Source organism: Eublepharis macularius, chromosome 2 (genome assembly GCF_028583425.1).
Source record: "Eublepharis macularius isolate TG4126 chromosome 2, MPM_Emac_v1.0, whole genome shotgun sequence".
Taxonomy (NCBI): Eukaryota; Metazoa; Chordata; class Lepidosauria; order Squamata; family Eublepharidae; genus Eublepharis; species Eublepharis macularius.
Genome location: NC_072791.1, coordinates 122,948,959 through 122,970,693, shown reverse-complemented (window position 1 = coordinate 122,970,693; position 21,735 = coordinate 122,948,959). Strand labels below are relative to the sequence as shown.

At 42.3% G+C, this 21,735-nt stretch overlaps 1 protein-coding gene across 1 annotated transcript in view; it reads right to left on the bottom strand.

Moving 5' to 3' along the window:
- Positions 1-21,369, bottom strand: part of NRIP3 (nuclear receptor interacting protein 3) — a 63,501-nt gene extending 42,132 nt beyond the window's left edge. Inside the window, exons 1-2 of the mRNA XM_054969989.1 lie at positions 21,196-21,369; positions 1,353-1,532 (exon numbers count right to left, since the gene is read on the bottom strand). Of these exons, the coding sequence (XP_054825964.1) occupies positions 1,353-1,532; positions 21,196-21,369 (354 nt within the window). The remainder of the gene's footprint in view (positions 1-1,352; positions 1,533-21,195) is intronic.
- Between the last annotated feature and the right edge of the window lie 366 nt (positions 21,370-21,735).

Below are 21,735 nucleotides of genomic sequence, written 5' to 3'. Positions count from 1 at the left end.
CAGAAATCAGATTGCATCACATGTAGGAAAAATTAAACTGTGAACTAGCTCCTGGCTTATTGGTTGGTATACCTTACCGTACATGTCTGTTTGGCCTGCATTGCTTGTTCCCACAAGATCAAATGTCTGTGAGCCATAAATTATGGCTTGACAGGTATTTAAACCAGTCCTAGAAACCAGCCAAAACAGAAGCCTTTCCTCTGTTTCCTCAATGCATATGGTGATTCAGAAGAGCCCAGACAGCATTGCCTTTATATCTGCTCTGCTGGGAGTGCTTATTTAGAAACAGCTGCCTCTACCATAGAAGGACTTGGAACTCCTGAACATTCTGTGATTGGTTCTATCCCCATGGCAACCATTTTCTAGCCACACCCATTATCCTTTCTCAACAAGAAGGCTCAACAAGGTTCAGGATGTAGGCTGCTACCCAGAAAAACACACACGGCAATAAACAGTGTTATTCAACCTCTACATAAAGCCTTTAGGAGAACTCATTCGCAGCTATAGAGTTGGATGTCATCAGTATGCAGAAATCTGAGATCACTGCCTGACAGCTGTAGTGAAATGGTTGAAAAATAACAAATTGAAATTGAACCCAGACAAGACTGAAGTGATGCTTGTTGGGAAGGCAGAGATTTTGAAGGATATTGTACTCCCCACTGTCAATGGAGTTCGTCTGACCCTTGCAGACTCAATTAAGAGCCTAGGAGTTATACTGGATCCAGTGTTATTACTAGAAAAACAAGTTAAGGCAATGACAAAAAATGCTTTCTACAACCTCTCTCTAGCCTGGAAGATAGCTTCTTATCTTGACACAGCCAACCTGGCCACTTGGATCCATGCTATGGTAACATCAAGGCTTGACTATTGTAATGCACTATACATAGGTCTCCCATCTAAGTTAACTAGGAGGCTCCAATTAGTCCAAAATTCTGCAGCTCAACTGTTATCAGGAGTGAGCAGAAGCATAAACATCACTCCCATCCTACAGTTGCTCCATTGGCTACGCATCAGTTACTGTGCTCAATTCAAGGTATTGTTTATTACATACAAAGCTCTTCATGGCCTTGGTCTGGCATACCTACAGGACCGCCTCCCTCCCGATGTTCCTTTATGGCAGCTTCGCTCATCTGAACAGGTTCTTCTGCAGGTGCCAGGCTGCACATGGGCAAAATCAACAGCAGCCCATACATGGCAAATTTATTTTCACAATAAAATAAAAATTGTAACTGGGGAAAAAAAACCTCTGGAAAGATTGTCCTAAAATTCCTGCCAGTTAGGCAAGAGAGATCAGCACTCACATTGTAATGAAAACCCAATGACAGTGTCAGATGAAGGCCAAAAAAGCATACCTGGCAGCATACCATGATGAAGTCTTCTTGTTCTGTTTTCTTGGGACCATCCAGCTTCATTTGATTCAGTTTATTTGCCTGTGCTGAAAGGTCATTCTTCTGAGAGCATGACCCACGGTTGTGGCGTAACCTTGACATGTTTGTTTCCATCAAGCGCCTCTGCAGGATGTTATGTGGTTGCTTTTCAAAAAAGATAAGTGCAAATTAATCAAAGCCAAACTGTTCTCTAGACAGTTTGAAATCTGAAAGCCGCAGCCTTTAAAAGTAATTGTGCCAAGCAAGAATGACATAAATATCCATGGTGCTGGTGGACCAATATATCAATACCTGCATGCTACCTCGCTTTATACAGAAAAAAAGCATAGAAATAAGCAAAAAAAAAAAAACCCTTTATGTTATCTGCAGCTTGATCTCCAATTCTGCTATGCCAGCACACATAGTATTATACTGGCCTTGCATGACAGTTACAGAGGGGTATTCATGTTTATTTTCTCTACAAAAATCTAATGGGAATCTTGTGTCGCCTTATATACTAATAAAAATGTATTCCAGTATAAAATTTCGTGGATTGGAGCCCCCAAGGCTGTAATCCACATATATTTACGGTGAAATAAAATAGAGCCACTAGGCTCCTTTTTATTTTTGTTCAGCTGTGACTCAGTAAATGTTTCTGCTTTGTTCTTGCTGAAGTGCTTTAATGCAAGCAATTTTTGTTTGCAGAGGATCTTTGGGACTCAGTCAATGATATGATTTTATGACGGGACCACTACTGAGTCAAGCAAGTCAACTCATTTGCTAATAGAAAGTTCCTTTTAATAGTTGCCATGCAGAAGAGAAAGCTTGAGTGAGTGCAGCTTCTCTCCCCTTGGCACCACATTTACCAAAATTTCCTTTTCCACACAAATTTTTAAAGGTACAGGAACGCTTTCCTATTATGTACTTAGGGAAGAGGGAAAGAACCAAACATTGCCCTGAGCTCCTTCAAGGAAGGGCAAAATGATGTGATAGTTTAGATAGCTAACTGCCTTCAACTCAAGATACAATCAGAAAACACAGCGAATTTGGCGAAGGTTAGGCAAGTTTGGGTCTGCTCAAGTCACTGCCTGTATTTGAGACCTTCTGGCAACCTGTATACACTGTGTTGACTTCCATGATAGAAGATGGGGTGTAAAGGTAATAAATAAGAAGTCACCCTAAAACAAAGTTACTCTATTTTACATTTAATCAGATAGGACTGGTACCCTAAACATTCAACTGGAAGTTTAATCTCACTAACTTCAGGCAAAATTTTCAGCTATAGTTGTGTAATCCTAAGCGTGCCTTGAGGGAAACAAGTTCCACTGAACCCAATAGCCTAATGTCAGCTGCGATTCAGGAGGGCATTTTTATAATAGGGACTAAGATTGTTTCTGAGCAAAGCCTTTTGAAGATGCCACCTTGCAAAGGGATAAGATTGACAGCTGAGCATTGTCTGCTGTGGCTTCCACTGGGGCGGGGGGATGGCATGTCAAGAAAGCTCCCACACTCGTATCATTCCACAGAACATGTAAAATGGAACTGTTTAGAAAGGCATTTCTTAATAAGGAAGGTGGCCATTTAATGTCTGTGAAACTGAGTCAGCTTTCATTGCTTTATTCCTTGTATATATTACATGGTTTATTGCACTGTTCACCAATCTTGCAGTTCAGCTCTCTTTTTTTAAACATTATTCTCTAATTTTGTAATCCAGTTTTATTCTCTATTAGTTGTATGTTGCCTTAGTGCATTGTTCTTATTGCATTTTTTTAATTGAGTCATCTGTCTTTTGTCACAGCAGGAAAGGTAGACTGTAAATGAAGTAAATATATAAATGAATAAAATTCAGAGATCTCCCCCCACTTTTATATGTGCTGTTGACTAAGTGGGCTCTAGTCCACAAAAGCTGATGCTAGAACAAAAACTTCGTAGACTTTATGGTCCCACAAGACTCCTGTTTATTTGGGGGGAACAAATTGCCCATTTTTCTCCCTTTCTCATGGATCTGGTTGCCTCTTCACAGTAGATAGATTGCAGCTCAGACACCTGATCAGACACCTGAATCTAACCATATTTTCTTTGAAGTAATCCATATGAGATCAGTGGGAGTTCACCCCCAAATCACAACTATTTTGAACTATGTTGTACTTAACTGGATGATATTGGTTTTCAAATAAATGTGTACCAATCCTAGTACCAATTTCTAGTAATTATGGTATGGAATGAGCAACTGGTCCATTTCTGTGCCATAGAAAGAAACTGTTTCAGTTGCACCTTTCTTTTCCTCAACAAACTTCTATTTTCCCTGACTTGGTATTACAAAGTACCAAATATTAGTAAGAGATTAACCAAGGAACAAAAAAGCAAATCCCTGTCCCAACATTCCTGTAGATTCTGCATCAGACAGCTGCTCTGACTCATGGGTGCTTATGCTCCAGTGCATTTGTTAGGGTTTAAGATGTCCCAGGACTCTTTCATTTTGCTGCCACACACTAAGAGAGCAGTCCTAAGCAGATTTACACTCTTCTAAGCATATTGACTCCAACGGACTTAAAAGGGTGTAACTGCCTATGATTGCACTGTAATTTAGAACTGGTAAAAATGACATTCCAAAATGCATGTTAAAGGATGCTTAGTTATCAACAGTTTTGGCTTTACATGGGCCCACCCACAGAGATTTTACCATTTCTACCTGCTTGGATTCTGAAAACAGTTCTTATGAAGCAGGCAAGGAGAGTATGGTAATTTTAAAAAGCACATTACCATGCCATTTTCTGAATGAGCATACATTTATCTCTAGAATGATGCAGCTTCTATGATTCATCAATTGGTACAAATATGTTCTATTATCCTATTGTGTAAAGAAATATGGTAGACACATAATATGACAGGGACACTGGGTAAATACGTTTGTATAATATGGTAAAGATAACAATGAGCTTTGCAGGACCGTGAACTGTTTTTGCAAAGCAATGAAGGTGCAATCAGAGGTTTATGTATGAATTTAGGTTCAAAGTGAAGTGCATGCCATTGATTTCTATGGATTTCTTGGGCAAGTTTTCATCCCCTTTTGACTCTTGGATCCTACACTTACAAATGAAGCAACTCTGTTCAAGTCCTACTCACAGTCTTAAGCTGGAGCAATTATTATGGCCAGGTGGAGAGAGGGGGAGGGAGCAGAGGACCCTGGGCAATCATGTCCGGCTTTGGCTCAGCCAACGGGCATTCACATTGCTTTCTGCAGCCCATACCCATTGGTATACATCATAGAGAGGGCACGGCCAGCAGTCAGGCTTCAGTCTGCACTGCATGCTTAAAAGAAGGGGGCTGGAGGTAGGCTGGACATTTAGAGCAGTCTGCTAGCACCCCCCACCCCCAATGCTTTCATATTTTAATTCCTGTATTGACATTCATCTTTGCTATGTCTGCAGAGGGTTCTGGTTATCAAGGAGAGGGGGGGAAATTATCTTTGGGTCTGATTGGCTGTAGGTAGGGTTGCCAGCTCCCCAATCCATGCATTTCACATGTGTGCAAAGCATTGAAACTGGAAGCAATGGAGTCTCTTTGGGATGGAAATTGGCCCACAGAGCAGTTTAGCTATGGAGGGGGCAATTTGGCCTCAAAGAGATGCCTTTGCTTCCCATTTCAACTGCAAGTGATGTCACTAGAGGGCTTCCAGAGCACATGTGCACCATTTCGTCATGTGTTCCAGGGCTCCAGGTCTGCCTTCTCCCACCAGTTGGGTGAGCAGGGCCAGGAGGTGAAAGGTGGGGACTGAGGGATCCTCCACCCTGATCGGGGGGGGGCAGTATACCTACTAATAGACCTTCAATTTTTTGCCTTTCTCATAGCGCGAAGTGTATGTTCTGTGTTTGTTTGACTGTACTATGAATAAGCGTAACTGTCATAACTGACTGCTAGCATTTAAGCATTAGCTGGGGACATAGTACAGGGTGTGCAGAGGTGGGAGCCTTGCATGATCCTAAAAGGTAGCTCCCCTTAAGGGACTCTGGAGGGAAGGGGCATGACAGCCACCTTTGGAGATGGTATGTTGATGTCATTTCCAGAGGATGGTAGAAGGCAGGGACAGTGGTTTCTCCATTTCTGGCCCTAGGACTAGCTCTTTTTCCTTGGTTATCCCCAACAGGTACGTTGGGGGAATCACTATCAGCAATCAGGCTGTCATCTACACCCATTGTCCCCAGTCTATGCTTTGGAGGCTCACCAGTGACATTATTACATTGCCAGAGATGTACTGATGTCATTCCCTGAACACCCAGAAGTGATATCAGCATGTTTTGTCCAAATACCAGAGCATCCCTTGCATCCCTGGTGACTTACTGATGTCATTTCTGGGAACATAGGGAGTGGTGTCAGCACATTAGGATGGTACTGCTATTCCCCCCACCCTAGGCTGGCCAGCTAGGCAGTGGCAGGAAGTGCCACCTCTGCCACTAATAGGGACTTGGCAAGCCTGATGCTGTTCTAAGACTCAAGAAGCCTATAGTCAGTGAAACTGTAGCCTCATTTTGTCCCAGTCCACGGTGTCTGTGTATTTCTTCTCTTCCTCCTCAGCAGGCTTGTCCCTGCTCCAGTCTAATGTGTGCTTACTTGGGAGGAAGTCCCAGTGAACTCAGTGTAGTTTACTTCTGTGGATTGTCCCATATTTCTAACACTGGCAAGATAATCCATTTCCTAATAGGTACAAGACAATCCAATTCCACACATGTAAATTTCTTATTTTCCTGCCTGGGAAAGCTGTTGCTACTGAATTTCTGCACATTGTGCTGCTGTGAAGGGCACCAGAGGCAAGATGGTATCAGCTCCAACTGTAATCAATCTGGGTGTGCATCATCTTTGCAGGGCTGGAATGGGAGATGTGGGTGCAGGATCAGGACAAGGAAGGACAGGCACACTGTAAGGAAACTCATATATACGCAATCCTCACAGTCTATACTTGTCAGGGGATCAAGAACTACCATATGATTTACGGCAGTCAGTCAGAAGGAGGCTACAATGAACTGTCAAGGGCGAGACACCCTGTTTATTAGATGGTGGTCAGTTCCCTCAAATCGGTTCCTCCCTGCCCTAGCAAAGGACGTTACTTATGTTGTAAGTATCCAGTACTGCCTAGCTGCAGTAATCCTATTTAGACTAAAATTTTAAACTGCGTAGATCAAGGGAGCCTAGAGATATGTGCACATCTTTTAAAGGCTCAGGAAACTGGAGAAAATGAAGTGTTGGCTTCTCATGTCTGTCCCTTCTTTAATATTTCCCTACCGTTCTCCTCAGCAGGAAGATGGGAGAATCCATGACTGGAAGCCATTTTCCCACAAGAGAGTCTTTGCCAGTATGATGCATATTCTCCTTCTGCTGCCCTTAACTTGTTGGAATGCTTTTGTTTCATTTACAGACTCTCTTTTTGTAGCATATCCAGTTTCCGCTCAGTTGCCGTGTTACTCATAAAATAAAAAGTAATACAGACAAATGCATAGAGAAAAAAAATGAGAGAGATTTTCTATAAACAAAGGTGTTCCATAAGCAAAATGGCTTTTCTTGCTTGTCTTCTGTGTTCTAACTCTCTTGCTATCTCTTATGCTATTTGGCTTTGAGCCTCCATTAACACACTTGTCTATCCCTTTGTCTACCCAGTGACTTCTAATGTGCATCTGTATCATTTTATAATATTTCTCTCTGTCTCATGCTTTGCAAACAGGACTGTATCTCTTTCTGATATGGGAACAATGTTGAAGGATAACCTGAACCTAGAATACTCTTTTCTGTTTGCCCTCCATGAAAGCATTTCCCTTTTTCCCTTCACAAAGCTTAAGCAATTTTTATTGGGGATTTTAATTTTTTTATCCTTTGACAACTGCTTTGAAGTCTTTATGCTTCCCCTCTCCAACATTACCAATTTTAGATATTTTTTAAGGGAGAACAGAGTATCATAGCTTTCTTCTGCCCCTCAGGACACACAATTGTCTCTTCCACATCAAGGGATTTTCCTTTTGACAGGCTAGAGTGCTATAAGGGACTTGTGGGTATATCATATAAAGACTATTGGGCAGGCTTTGCTTTACCATGTGAAAGCACCCAAAGGTCTGAGTGTAAACAAGTCTCTATGTGACAGGCAGTGAAATGGGGATCAAGAAACCACATAAGCTGACAATGCAGATGCACTTACACTATCAATGAATTCAGTTTAGACTAAGCACCAATTTGACTTGGTCCCTCATATCTGTGCAATTTCCTCTCCCTCTATGTTCCACCATGGCAGCTTTGTTCATGTAAGTAGGGCCTTCTACAGATGTCACTCTGCAGCTGGGCAAAATCAACAGTTGTCTGAACACATGCTTTTCTATCATGGCCTCCACCTTGTGGAATGACATATCTGAGGAGGTCAGGAAAGCTCCTACTCTCCAGGTTTTCCACAAACTATGTAAAACTGAATTATTCAGGAGGGCTTTATACCCAGATTATAGGGCTGTGTCATAAGAAATAGCTTAGAGGAATGCTTTGGTAGGGACAAAGACTATATACTATGCTATTGGATACTGTATGCTGATGCAGTTATGTGCCACTAGGGAGTTCCTACATTGCTTAACATGCCATGTAAATTAGTTATGAATTGTTTCAGAAAGATGTCATCTGTATGCTTGACTTTGATTATTTTCTGCTACTGTATCTGTTTCACTGAATGTCCTAACTGTGTTCATTATTTGTGAGGTTTTCCCTCACTGGGTCCATGCCCCTGACAGTCCGCCAAGGTGCCCCTGGCCTGTCTGCAGGGTCCGTCATGGAGTTAGTCTGTCACAGGCTGCCTAGTCAGTCATTGCCTCGTTTTGCATCCCGAGGGCTACCTCCTTTATTGGCCTCAGATGTGGCCTGAGAGAGGATAGGGCAGCGGACCCAAAACCCTTCTCTTTGCCAGAGGAGGCTGCCCTTATTTATTTTATTTATTTATTTAATTTATTTAATTACATTTTTAGACCGCCTTCCCCGTCATACGGGCTCAGGGCGGTTTGACAACAAATTAAAAATAGTAAAAACATTATAAAAACATTAAAACATCGTATAAAAAACCATTAAAATTGGCGGGTGTAGAATATTAAATATTAAAATGCAGCATTGTCCTGCATGGGTGGTGGAAGGTCTTCAGTGGTATGGCCAGCGAGAGGACAGCCTAGCCCCCACCAAATGCTCGGTGGAACATTTCCGTCTTGCAGGCCCGGCGGAAAGATAACAAATCCTGCCGGGCCTTAGTTTCCTCAGACAGAGAGTTCCACCAGGTCGGAGCCAGAACTGAGAAGGCCCTGGCTCTGGTAGCCGCCAGGCGGACCTCCCTGGGGCCAGGGACCATCAGCAAGTTCTTAGTGGCTGATCGAAGCGACCTCCGGGGAACATATGTTTCTTGCTTCAGGAACAGTCCTCCTCCTCTCTTCCTCCTTGGCTAGAGGTTTCTGCCCTTTTATATCTCCCTCTCCCTAATGCAGTTCCCTCCCCTCACCCCATGAGCTCCCCCCCTGGCAAGGCTCATCAGGCCATGGAGGGCCACACCTTCTGGCCCCAGCTCTGGCCCCTGGTTGGCCCGTGAGCTACCCTGGGGGCCTTCCCATTGGCCCTGACAGGGCTGGGGTTAATTCCCGCTTTGCCAGGGCTGCAGCTGGCCAAGGCATGGCATGGCGCTTCTCCCGGGGATGCCAAGCCTGTGCCAAGCCTGTGGCACACCCCCTTTGGCCACAGTGCACTCCAGCTGTGCTCCTCTCTGCAGTGCCCTGGCTTCCTCTGAAGCGTCATTGTGCCTCCCAGGGGTGGAGTAGGCCTGCTTGCACTGCTCGTCGCAGCTGCGTTGTCAGCAGGCTTCCCCAGCGCCCCGGGCTCTGGCCTCTTCTTGCTGCTTCTGGGACAGCTTGGGGCTGTGGAAGCTGTAGCAGCATTGCTGTAGCGGCATTGCCTTGGCTGGTCCCCGCCTTCCCCATGGCTGCCCTGGTCTTCTGCAATGTCTTCTGGTGTCCTGGCTGCCCTAAGACAGAGGTGAGGAGTGGAGAGGGGGTGCGGTAGTTTGAAGTGAGCCAGGAGGTTGTCTCCAGACATTATTGTACTCACTCGGTAAATGTCCTACCTGTTGATTATATTGTATTTTTCTTGCACTGTGTGTAATACGCCTTGGATCTCAGTGAGAAAGGCGGACAACAAGTAAATAAATATTTATATGAAATTAACCCATTGACTGGTTCTGTGATTTTCCCATCCATATGTAAAGAGTTTGTTGTACTGTGTTGTGCTTTTATTTTATTTACATGATTATTTATGTTATTTATCGCCTTTTTAACGGTGTGAATCAGTACTGTCAATTTCAAAGACATTTCAATAAACAATGTAATAAGGTATATAAATGCAAATTTACAAAGATTTAAAACCAACAGAAATCCAATACAGAGTTGAAGAAATGCTGAAACATAGCAATTCTAAGCCTAGTACATTAAACAACATAGAAACTACCGAGTAGGATCATACTTACATCAACAGACAGTATATATCAGTAAAGTCTATAGTTCCTCTTTACTAATGCATCTCTTTGAGACCACTTCCTTAAAGAACAGCCCTCCTATCTGAGTAAAAAGCCCTCTTGAGTAATTCAGTTTTGCATCATTTGTGGAAAACCAGGAGAGCGGGAGCTGATGGTGTGCACTGAAAAAAATCAGTTTTGGGTCCAGGGGTTCTGAACCAACTATACACCATGACTGTTCTTTTCTGGCTGGAGTGTTGCTGGCTCAGATCAGCTCCATTTCCCCCCTGAGTTGCCATGAGTTTTGGCTCTGCTCTTTGCAGTGAGGGCTTCCAGGCTCTTTGGGGCAGCTGTATCTGCACTGAACAGCACCAAAATTGCACAGAACAGAGTTTCCCCTCTAAACCACCAACCCAGCAAGTTACACTACGCTACCCTACGCTACACATACACAACAATGGACCTTGAAGAAGGCGAGGGTCAGCAAATGCACATGGCAAGAAACTAGCTGGCTAAAGGGAAGGGGGAAAGGACAGCATTAAAAAACAATCCTGCTTTATGGTCACTTTTTTCTTTTTCTACGGTGTCAATAAATACCTTTGGTACCATGTTTCCTTGTGCTTACTCCCAGAGAAGTTTCTTTACAATTGCCACCTACAATTGAAGTCTTTCAGGGTATTTATTAAATTTGATTGATTGAACAGACCATCCTCGTGGGAACGGCGGAGGCACAGCACTCACCTGTTTTCTCTTCTTCATGCATGCCCTTTGAACATGTGTGCTCTTGGGCCTGTATGATGACATCACTTCTGGCAAATGACATCATCATGCAAGTCAGGGGCCATGCACTCGCTTTGCACTGGGCCGCTTTGGGCCCAAAATGGGCCTGTTTAGGGCCCAAAGTGGTCCGGTACAAAGCGCAGGAGCATTCCCGGGGCAGCGCAATGAAATCACTCCTGGGAGTGATGCTGTTACGTCAACCCTGGAGCACCCCCAGGAGGCTTGGCCCCTTGCCTTCACCCCTGCTAGCCAGGTGAGAAGGGGTGGAACAGCAACCCTATGCCTGCCTGCTGCTCGAAGATATGAACCAAAATGAAACACAAACTTTTTGGTGGGAGGGATTTGTTTCCCAGATTTGGTTCAGCATTACAGAAGCTGCTTTAACAAAATAAAACTACAATACAGGGCACACTGGTAACAATACTGTAGAAACAACCAAAAACACCGGTGTATCGGAACTACACGGTCACAATTTTCAATAAATGATTTTGAATAATTTTTTTTGGTATTTATATTAATTCAAAGTGCAACAGTGCTCAGTGCTATGCAAATAATTCCTATAACATTTAATGAACAATTGTAACCCAGTCCTCAAGCACAAAGATAGATGAGTCCATGACATTGTTCTGTGAATAGCTTCATGGAGTCATGAGTGTTTAAACGAATTATGGTGACCATCCGGATAGACATTATTGCCTGATGAAGTAATACCTTACGAAACGGGTACTGAAAATTGCTGGCTAAAACCTGTAGCTGAAGGCTGCAGAATCTATTGGACTCCAGCACACATGTTGTCTTCTGGATTTGGAGGCCACCTTTGGGCCATTGTGCAATATACCTGAATATTAATTCTCATGGATTTATCTATCTTTGTGCTTGAGGACTGGGTTACAATTGTTCATTAAATGTTATAGGAATTATTTGTATAGCACTGAGCACTGTTGCACTTTGAATTAATATAAATACCCAAAAAATTGATTCAAAATCATTTATTGAAAATTGTGACCGTGTAGTTCCCATACACCAGCATTTTTGGTTGTTTAACAAAATAAAACAGCAATTTCCTTTGGTGTTTTTGACTTTTTTCTCCATTATACACTCCCAGTGGGAGTTTTCCTGTCCTCTAGCCTATCTCCTGAACTGCTGTCCTAATCAAAATGTTCCCCTGGGAGCTGCTGTTTGCCCAGTTGAATAAAATTATTTACAGATGCGGAAACTGTATGTCAATTGCTTAATCACAGTGCTGCAAAACTGTGATAAATCTGCTTGAAGTCAGCTGGCATGAAACATTCTGCAACTAGTCAGACAGATGACAATTGCAGTAGGACACACCTTGCTGTTCCTCTTATTCCACTCCCACATTGCCTGGCACATTATCATACACTAGTTGCCACCTTCAATCTATCTACCCAAACCAATAAACTTTGTGTTGTGTGAGGACCTCTAACTGATCCCATCGTCCCAGCCCATTAAACAGCAATAGTTTCCAAAGTGTTTCTGGCATCAGCATTATCTTTTTCTTCACCATCCTGACTACCACAAGCATCTTACAACAACAGCTCTTGCCGGAATTAGAGTTGCACACTCCCTAAGGCAAGATCTGTGTCTCTTCTTATGCATCTCTGCAGGTGTCAACAAAGAGACCTTTAAATGGTGTAGAGACAAAGGACAACATCTTAAACAATATTGCTTTCCCTGTCGCAGCTGTCCAGTTATAGGAACAAAATACATCCACATCCAGCTGCAAGCTCTGCTAAATAGAGAAGAGAAGGCTTGTCCCATGGGCTTCTAGATGATTCCCTTAACAAAGCATGGGTTTTCAATCCTCTGGAATACTCAAAAAGCATCTATAAAATCCCAAGGACCATCTTCTCCTCTCAGAAGCTACTTACTGTTGCTTGCAGAGGTCTTATGGAAATTCCCATTGTTATATTATTGGCTTGGCTTTTGCTTAATGCAATTTTAGCCTCTAATGTACTAATATCTTGTTAATGTATAAATCAGAACCTCCACATAAAGTGCATATACAATAATTTTTCTCAGGACAATGTCATCCTATATATAATGACAGCAATTCTATTTATTCATACTTGTAATTTAGATACGAGAACACCTATGATGAGAATAAATACGCCATTTTTACTTCACAAATCCTAAATTATTTCCTATATTCTGGATGTCCTACACGCTACAGGGATGGAGGAAGCTATGGAACAGATTCAGTACTCTGCAAAAAACACAGGCCAGATGCAGCAAAATGGGTGATGATGGGTTCCAAAGAACTGGTCTTTTTCTGGCAAAAACAAAAGGATGATACCATCTGCCTTCCTCTCACAGTTTTCCAGCTAAAGCCTACTCTAGCAACTCTGCTGGCACACCCCCAGGACCAGCAGCCAGAAAACATGACATTTAGACATACCAAGGGCCTTCCCAGGGGATTTTTTAAACACTACATTTTAACACTATATCTAGTTCTTATCTTTCCCCCATTATTTAACGGGGAAAAGAGGGGACAGAGAACATTTTCTGCAGCGGGTATTTTTCAAGATGAGAAATAAGCATTCATTGGGGTTGCTAGCTCCAGCTTGGGGAAGTCCTGGAGATTTGGGGGGGTCAAGTCTGGGGAGGGTGGAGTTTGGGGAGGTGAGGGACCTCAGTGAGGTATAACATCATAGACTTCACCTCCAAAATAGCCATTTTCCACAGGGGAACTGATCTCAATAGCCTGGAGATCAGATGAAATTCTGGGAGATCTCCAGCCATCACCTGGAGGTAGGGTAGCCAGATTCCAGGTGGTGGCTGGAGATCTCCTGGAATTACAACTACTCTCCAGGTGATAGAAATCAGTTCCCCTGGAGAAAGTGGCTGCTTTGTAGGATGGACTCTATGACATTATACCCCACTGAAGTCCCTCCCCTTCACAAATGCCACACTCCCATGGCTCCACCCCCCAAATATCCCAGAATTTCCCAGCCCAGGCGTGGCAACTCTGCCTGGAGGATGGAAACCCCTACTTCCATGTAGAGGCAGGTGCACGCATGCACCAAAAAGCAACATCATAAAATGAAAATGTTCAAACAATAGTGGCAAGGTGTGGGGAATATCATTTATACTTAAGAATGTTCAGTGCTTTTATTTTTAAAGGCCTACATGTTCATTCAGTAGAAAAGAAGGGGGCTGCACCAAAGCAAAACAAAGAGGAAAAAAGGCAAATGGTGCAAGGGAAAAGTCTTTAATTTTTATATAATCCCTACATGTTTCACAACGGCTTCATTGGGAGATCTTCCAAATTCCTTTTAGTATCATTCCAATGTATATACTTTAGCAGAGCAGACATTTTCCAAATTCCTTTTAGTATCATTTCCATGTATGCACTATAGCTGCTATGAAATGTGTAGGGGTTATATAAACATTAAAGACTCTTTCCTTGCCCCCTTTTTTCCTACATCTTCATTCACCATAATGCTCAATTTCTCGGTGGTAAAAAGTGCTGTCAACTTATGGTGACACCTGATGGGGTTTTCAAGGCAAGAGACTAACAGAGGTGGTTTGCCTGCCTCTGCAATAGCAACCCTGGCTATCTTTGGAGGACTCCCATCCAATTACTAATAAAGGTTGACCCTACATAGTTCCAAGATCTTATGAGGTTGAGCTTGCCTGGGCTATCCAGGTCAGAGTGCTCAATTTCTCAGGAATCAAAAAAATAAAAATTCAGAGTAAGGAACAATTATGCTGGTTGTTGTGGGTTTTCCGGGCTGTATTGCCATGGTCTTGGCATTGTAGTTCCTGACGTTTTGCCAGCAGCTGTGGCTGGCATCTTCAGAGGTGTAGCACCAAAAGACAGAGATCTCTCAGTGTCCGGCTGTGAAAGCCTTCGACAATACAACAATTATGCTGTTCACCAGTTATACCATTGTCACTGTCTGACACCTAACTGCAGTATAGGTACCAGCAGTGTGGGAAACTGAATTTTCTCAATGACAAAATATTGTGATATAATATGAAGAGCCTATGTGTCCCAAGAAGATCGACTTGCTGAGGGATAACTGTTTGGGATTCCTTCAAAAACTGGATAATTGCTGCTAAATATTTGTGCAATGAAAGGGTCATTGATAAAGGCCTTAAAACAATTAATTCTTGTTCTGTTAATGCAAGTATAGCTGTCAGGTAAAAACCACAAGTAGTATCATTAGTAGCCAAGAAAATCTACATTCTGAAACATTTCTACAAACATCGATCACGATGAGACGAACAAAAATAGATCGGGAAAAGCATAAACCCATATTATTAGTGACATTAAACCATACAAGCCTTTGCAGCACATAAATATATCAATCTCCCTGTTGTTTCATTAATACAAAAGAGGTGATTTGGACTAAAGAAGGTCAGTCAGAAGGTTAGCCACAGGAAAGCATGAAGGTTAGCCACAGAGAAAGCAAATAGGGAAGAATATACCCTCTGATGCAGTTGATCATAAAATATGCTGCAATAAAACTCGGGAACATCAGTTGTACCGGCAGGCATAGATATGTGGGGAGATACCACCTGGGACATAGCGTGAAATCAGAGAATAGACATCAAAAGATACATATCTTCTAACCCTAATTCCACCAGTCTAGGATGTAATATACCATTACATTTTGAAGCCACATTGGGGGGAAAGGGTTAATTAGCATCAGAAAAAAGCACTTCTTCCAATTAATTACACACCCCTCCTGGATAATAAGCTGCCAATGGGCAGTTTATAGCATCCTGGAATGGGGCAGAGATTGCATTCCTCAACTCCAATCTCTCTCCCTCTCCAAACTCTCACAGACAGCACAAAGAAGGAATGGAAAAAATACCCCTTGCTGCATTCTGCTGTTCAGGTTTAGGGCTACATGAATGGCTTCCTACTGGGATTGCCAACCTCCAGGTGGGTCCTGGAGTTCTTAAATTACAACTGATCTCCAGACTACAAAGATCTGTTCCCCCGGAGAAAATGGCAGCTTTGGAGAGTGGACTTTATGGCCCCCAAATTCCTGTTGAACTCCCTACCTCCTCCAAAATCCACCATCCCTAAGATCCACTCCCAAATCTCCAGGAGTTTCTCAATTCAGAGTTGACAACCGTACTTTCTACTCACCTAACCCAGAACTTTCCCCAGCCATTGGGGAAACTGCACTGTAGCACTAGTCTGCTACAGTTCAGGTCCATAGTAACTAACAAGAGAGGTGATCCCTGGTACGAATATACTGCAAGAAAGTGGAAAACCACCCAGGATTAATAGATATTTTTCTTGATCTTATTTTAAAGTGACAGTGCTCAATAAGTGCTTACCAATTTTTACAATCACTTACATGCCAATAAATACATCGTTTTTACAATCATCCACATGCCAATAAATGCATATAACAAGTGCAGAGGAAAAATCCTAACTGGACAGAACACTCCCCTTCCGTATTCTCATAGGAAGCAGGACAGTATCTCCAAGTTCATAATGTAAGGTAAGTACCACAAAATCAGTATCTACAAGGAATAGTCCTTATGTCCTTATTTGTTCTCTTCTTTTTCAGGTTTCTCCAATTTATTTTCGAAAATTGATGATCCAGGAAGATGGATGCCTAGATCTGTGTGTCAGCGTCACCCTCCTGGGTTCAATGAAAGGAATTGGAGACTTATATGGTGATCCGTTGCCACCCCTGAGGAAGTCCATGAGATGAAATCTGACACTCTAGCCGGCCTCAGCTTGGGCATCCATCTTCCTGGATCATCAATTTTCGAAAATAAATTGGAGAAGCCTTAAAAAGAAGAGAACAAATAAGGACATAAGGACTATTCCTTGTAGATACTGATTTTGTGGTACTTACCTTGCATTATGAACTTGGAGATACAGTTCAGGTCCAAGCAACTGTAATTCAGAGATTGTGCTATAGAATGGGTTTTCTAATGGGTTTCCCTCTCCCCCATGGGTTTCCCTCTCCTCTATATTTTTGTTAGAAAGACAATTCCAAAGATCTGTGTAGCTACAACACTGTACAGCAGTTTACTGAGTGGCGTCTTACTATGCTAGCTGTTAGCTGCAATCCTGATATATCCAGTTATCAAGAGGGCAGGTTTGTTGTAACATAGATGGGTCTGAGGTACTTTGAAGCCTTATCCCCAATCTGGCATCTCTCTCTCTCATTTCAGCACTTAACAGGTTAATGCAACACCACCATGCTGCTATCTTCAGAGGCTTGCTGTGGCTTGAATAGCAGCAATGATCGATTGTGCAAACAGTTTTGATGACTTATCAGTGCCACAAGTTGTGATATTACACCTAACCAGCAGTCTTCCTTTTCTGCTTCCTTCACAGTACCAGCATTAAGATAAAATAGCAGTGCAATGCATTTTGCTTGTAGGTACCACTGCCCTAATTTTTAAAAATTATTGAAAGAAACTTCATTTTAATATAGTCAATGACATCATACATTCCCAGTGAGGGACGTTTAATCATGGCAACTGTACTTTTGAGGGCTCGAGTTGTATAGCTCTTTATAAACCTAAGTCCTATAAATGTGTATAAATGCCCTGAGCAAGTTTCCTCTGACGAACTGGAGCTTCTGCTTCCTGGGCTTTGAAAGCATTCACACGATCTTCTTGAGTAGGGAAGGTGTTGAGATGGGCAGCTATTTTCCCAAATCTTGGCAGGTGCCACAAGGGATCCAGCCTTACTGGCCATTGATGTCTCCTCACCATGACAGCAAACGTATCATACATTTTCCCCTGCCTTTTCTTTTGAATCTCCTGCTCATGAGCCACATTAGCATTTCGCTGTTCCTGGAACCATAAGTCTTTGAACTTGTGCTGAAGAACATCTATGATAGGTGTAGGAGGAGGATACGGCATCCCATAGGTCATTGCATCAGGAAGACGAGGCAGATCTTTTGGAAACCTCTTAGAATCTTTTTCACGGAGGCGTATTTCGTGGGCCTGGCGATACAGGTAATGTTCCTTTGCAGTTATCAGGCCAGCCTTCAATCCTTTATAGTTAATGACAGCAAAGTCCTTTGGCTTCTCTTCATATTTGGGAGCAGAGGGAATCATTACCTGCCAGTGCCCTATGGCTTCAGGAACTCCTCCATCTGTTCCACGCAAGGTTAATCCATATACATAAGCTGACCCGGGAAGCTTTGTACATCTTCTGCGTGTCCTTCCCAGCTCTGGCTTTAGAATGAGGTGATTCTGCAGCATGGAATCTCTCACCACCCCAACCCTCTCATTGTCTGATCCAGGCTTGATGTTAGCTTTTGTCAGGGGTAACAGAGGAGGCGGACAAATGTCACTGACACTAGCCTTCCTTTTTACCTTAAGACGGGGCTGCCTTCCAAATGAATCCATTACTGATAAATTTGTATTAAACAAACACTTTCATTCTTTGGCTCTCTCTCAGACACAAACATTATGATGCAGCCTTTTTAGCCATCTGAATGTAACCTGAAGCTCTGGCATGACATCACAAACCATGCAAAATTTATGGTTGTGATTCATCATGTCTACAAAGCCTGATGTATTTATTCATGGCTTGTTAGTAAGCCACCCAGTACAAGGATTGCGGGTAAGGAAGGGGAAAGTGTTATCAAACCAAATGAGAAGTTATTTATATAGCATTCCTTAGAGTCACCTAAGGTATATCACTTATATTACTGTGAAAAGTTTGCCCTTAATTTCTAAATTGCTAAAATAGTCATAACTAGAGATGGGCACGAACAGCAATATGAACAGAAAAAAGCCACGAACAGCCCAATCTGCCATTCGAGAACAAGCTGTTTGTGAGGCCCCATTCTAAATGAACAGGTGGTCGTTGCAAGCCTCGTTTGTTGCTGTTCGTCAAGCCAGACAGTCTGGCACCTTCAATCAATTCCCTTGGCAACTTAGGCAGGGATTTCTGAACTCTGTCTGAACTCCTGCTGTTTCCCTGGAAACCCCAATCTAAGCCCAATTTAGCTTGATAGGCAGATCTTCCTTTCAAGTGTGGAGCTCCAAATTAGTTACAAGGGAGCAAAGAGCAGGGGGGAGGGGGGCTCCCAGCTCTGGCTTAGTTTGCAGACAGTGGAGAGGGAGAGAGTTGATGTTGGCATTTTGATAGAGAGAGTGCATTGGAGCTTGAATTTTCTTTGTGTGTGGTGGAATAGGGATCTACCCCTTCAAGTTCCAGGGCTACTGCCAGGCTCTGGGCCAAGCTATTATTTATTATTGATACCTTTCCTGGTGCCTGCTCAGATCAGGTTTCTGGGAGTGGTGCAGTAGAGATCTTGACTTGGATGATGGCTGGAGGAGAGCCTGCTGGCCCCCACGAACAGCCAACCATGAACATGTTTGTGAACAGGGCCATGTTCATGGTTGTTCGTGAGTCCCTGTTCATGGATAGCAACGAACAACGAACATTATGTTCCGGGTTTTTTTTCTGTTTGTGCCCATCTCTAGTCATAACACCAATAATTTGTGACCTTTGCACAGGGGAAGTTCTATAAAGCCCTTTCTTCCAACTATTCCAGGATATCTATTTCTTTTACATTATTTCAAATACTTCTGAGTTTCCTTTTGGAATTAATCTTGATTGGTGAGCAGATCTTGATTTGATGAGCAGAATGCTAGCAAGGCCCCCATGAGACAAATCATGTTTCTATCCTAAGCCGTGCCTGTCTGGAGATGTAAAATTTCTGGAAATTTTGAAGCCATGGGAAAAACAATGCCCCCTCTCTCTTTTGGTGAAAAAATGGAAATTTGAGGGGAAATAGAAATATATGCAATAGTAAATTTCCTACCAAATCTACATCTATTTTTGTGCTTTAACAGCATAAAATGCAAAATTTATAACTTAGCATATAAAGTTGTATTAATCAAAATACTTATGGAATGCAAAAGTATTTACAAAGCAATCCTAAGAACACTTTCTTGGGAGTAAGCTCCATTGAACAGACCTGAGTAGGATTCTGCGCATACTTGCTTAGGATTGCATTGATTTCAATGGGCTTAGATTGGAGTGATTCTTTTTAGGATTCCACTGTGAGTTTTCTACAAGCAAAATCACCAATTCACCCATTACTAAAATTAGACGGGACTGAAAATTGCTGAATTTCATGCTATCTTAGTGTATTTCTCTAATTCCAAAAAGGGAAAAAGGAGTTTTTTCAGTGTTCCTCAAAGTGTCCCAGTTTTTCCAATGGAAAATGGCGGGGGGGGGGAGTGGACCTTCACGTTTTTTGTACTAAATATTTTGAGAGAATAAAACCTTTAAAACATTTCAAACATTTCAAGTATTTTTCAAGATTTTTTTTTCAGTTTCCATGGGAAAAATGGGGGATTGGGGTCATAGACTTTCATGCTAACATTTTGAGTAGTAAAACCTTTTCTTTAAAAAGCAGGTCTAATTTCAAAGAAAAAAATTCATAAGGTTTTTTTTTTTCTCAGAGTTCCCCAAAGTTTCCCAATTTTTATATCAGAAAAATAAACCTCCTTGGAGGGGGAAAAAAAAACAATTTCTTTCTAGTTCGCCCGCCCCCAGGCCTTCACATCTCTAGGCCTAGTATAACAATCAGGGTCCACAAACCATATCCTATACCCAGTATTCTGCATCCACCTTCCGTCCCCTTCCCTTTTCTCTCCTTACCTAAAGCCATTCAGTCCAGATCTAAATCTAACACCATCAAAACAGAAATAAAGATGATATGTGACTGAATAAGCACTTTACACTCATAAAGCAGATAATAATAATTCAGTATATAAAGCCGCACTTGTGAACCCAGCATTATCACTTAGAACTAGAATCCCAGTTTTGTTTTAAGGATTGTTATAGTTTCTAGATATATTTGCTATAGTGGATGGATAAACAGCAGCACACTCATTTTACCTATGGTACGGTTTGATTTATGGAGGGCAGCATGAACTAGGTGAAAGTTGTATAAACCGCACCAATTACCATATTCAATTGTCTCTTGTATTTGGAAGCAAGTCCAATTTGAAATCAACTAGACTTCCTTCCAAGAAAAAGTGGCTAGCACTGGGGGAGTTAAAACTACAAGCACCAAAAATAATTAGCCATTTTAATCTCCAGTTTTTAATTCCAAAACTCCCTTGTCTTCCAGCTGACTGACAAGTTCATATTTAAAATGTTGAATATTAAAAATCATCCTGGAACAAATCAAAATGGCTCATGTTAGATATATGGTATGGGCACATACCCTTTAACCAGGCCATTTAACTAAAGAATCCTCCATCAAGAAAAGAATACAAGAGTGGTTTGTTGCAACAGTACACATGAACAGCACAATCCATTTTTAGCTCCTAATGAAGAAAAAACTGTGAAACCAAATAGTGCCAGAACCAGAAGCCCCCTCTTCCTTCCCTCTCCTTCCCAAACAGCTTAATTTCTATGCTAATTTCCTACGGCATTCAAAGGCAAACAAGCTCATTTCTCTCAAAGCATTAAAAATTAGAAGATTAATAGAACATGTTTAACATTTATCCTTCAAATATACATTTTATTCATGGGTGGAGAAGAAACTCTCATCTTACAGTATCTTTTGAAGTTCCCAGTTTCTTCAGACCATCTAATGGCAGCAGGTCAGCAGAGTCCTTGTGGTTAAACTGAACGGCCTGCTTCATTCTTCTCTGTTGTCGGAGAGATGCTGCTTCCCTCATGTCAACGTCCTTCCTTGTTGGCTCTGTGAGGATCCCCGAGTAAAACATATCTGGTTCCGTTTGCCTCTCTGTCTCTCTCAAGCTGCTGCTATGTGCCTATATAGAAAGGAATGCTTCAGTGATCTATTGTGTGCACTTTATAGCAGAACCCGTGTGACGTTTTGAGAACAGCAGATAACCCAGCCAGTGCAGTCTAGTAAAGGAGGGGTTACTCACATGACACTGCATTACACATCCACCACGGGCAAGCTCAGAATCAATCTAGGGAATTAAATCACTCCCAGCCCTCCTTTTGGAAAACAATGTTTGCGAGAGGATGGTCTGAACTGTGCGTTTCACTTATCAAATAAGACATGCTTCCTAAAAAAAACTGGCATGCAGTTTCTTTTACAGCAGTCTGCTTAACCTTTTTTT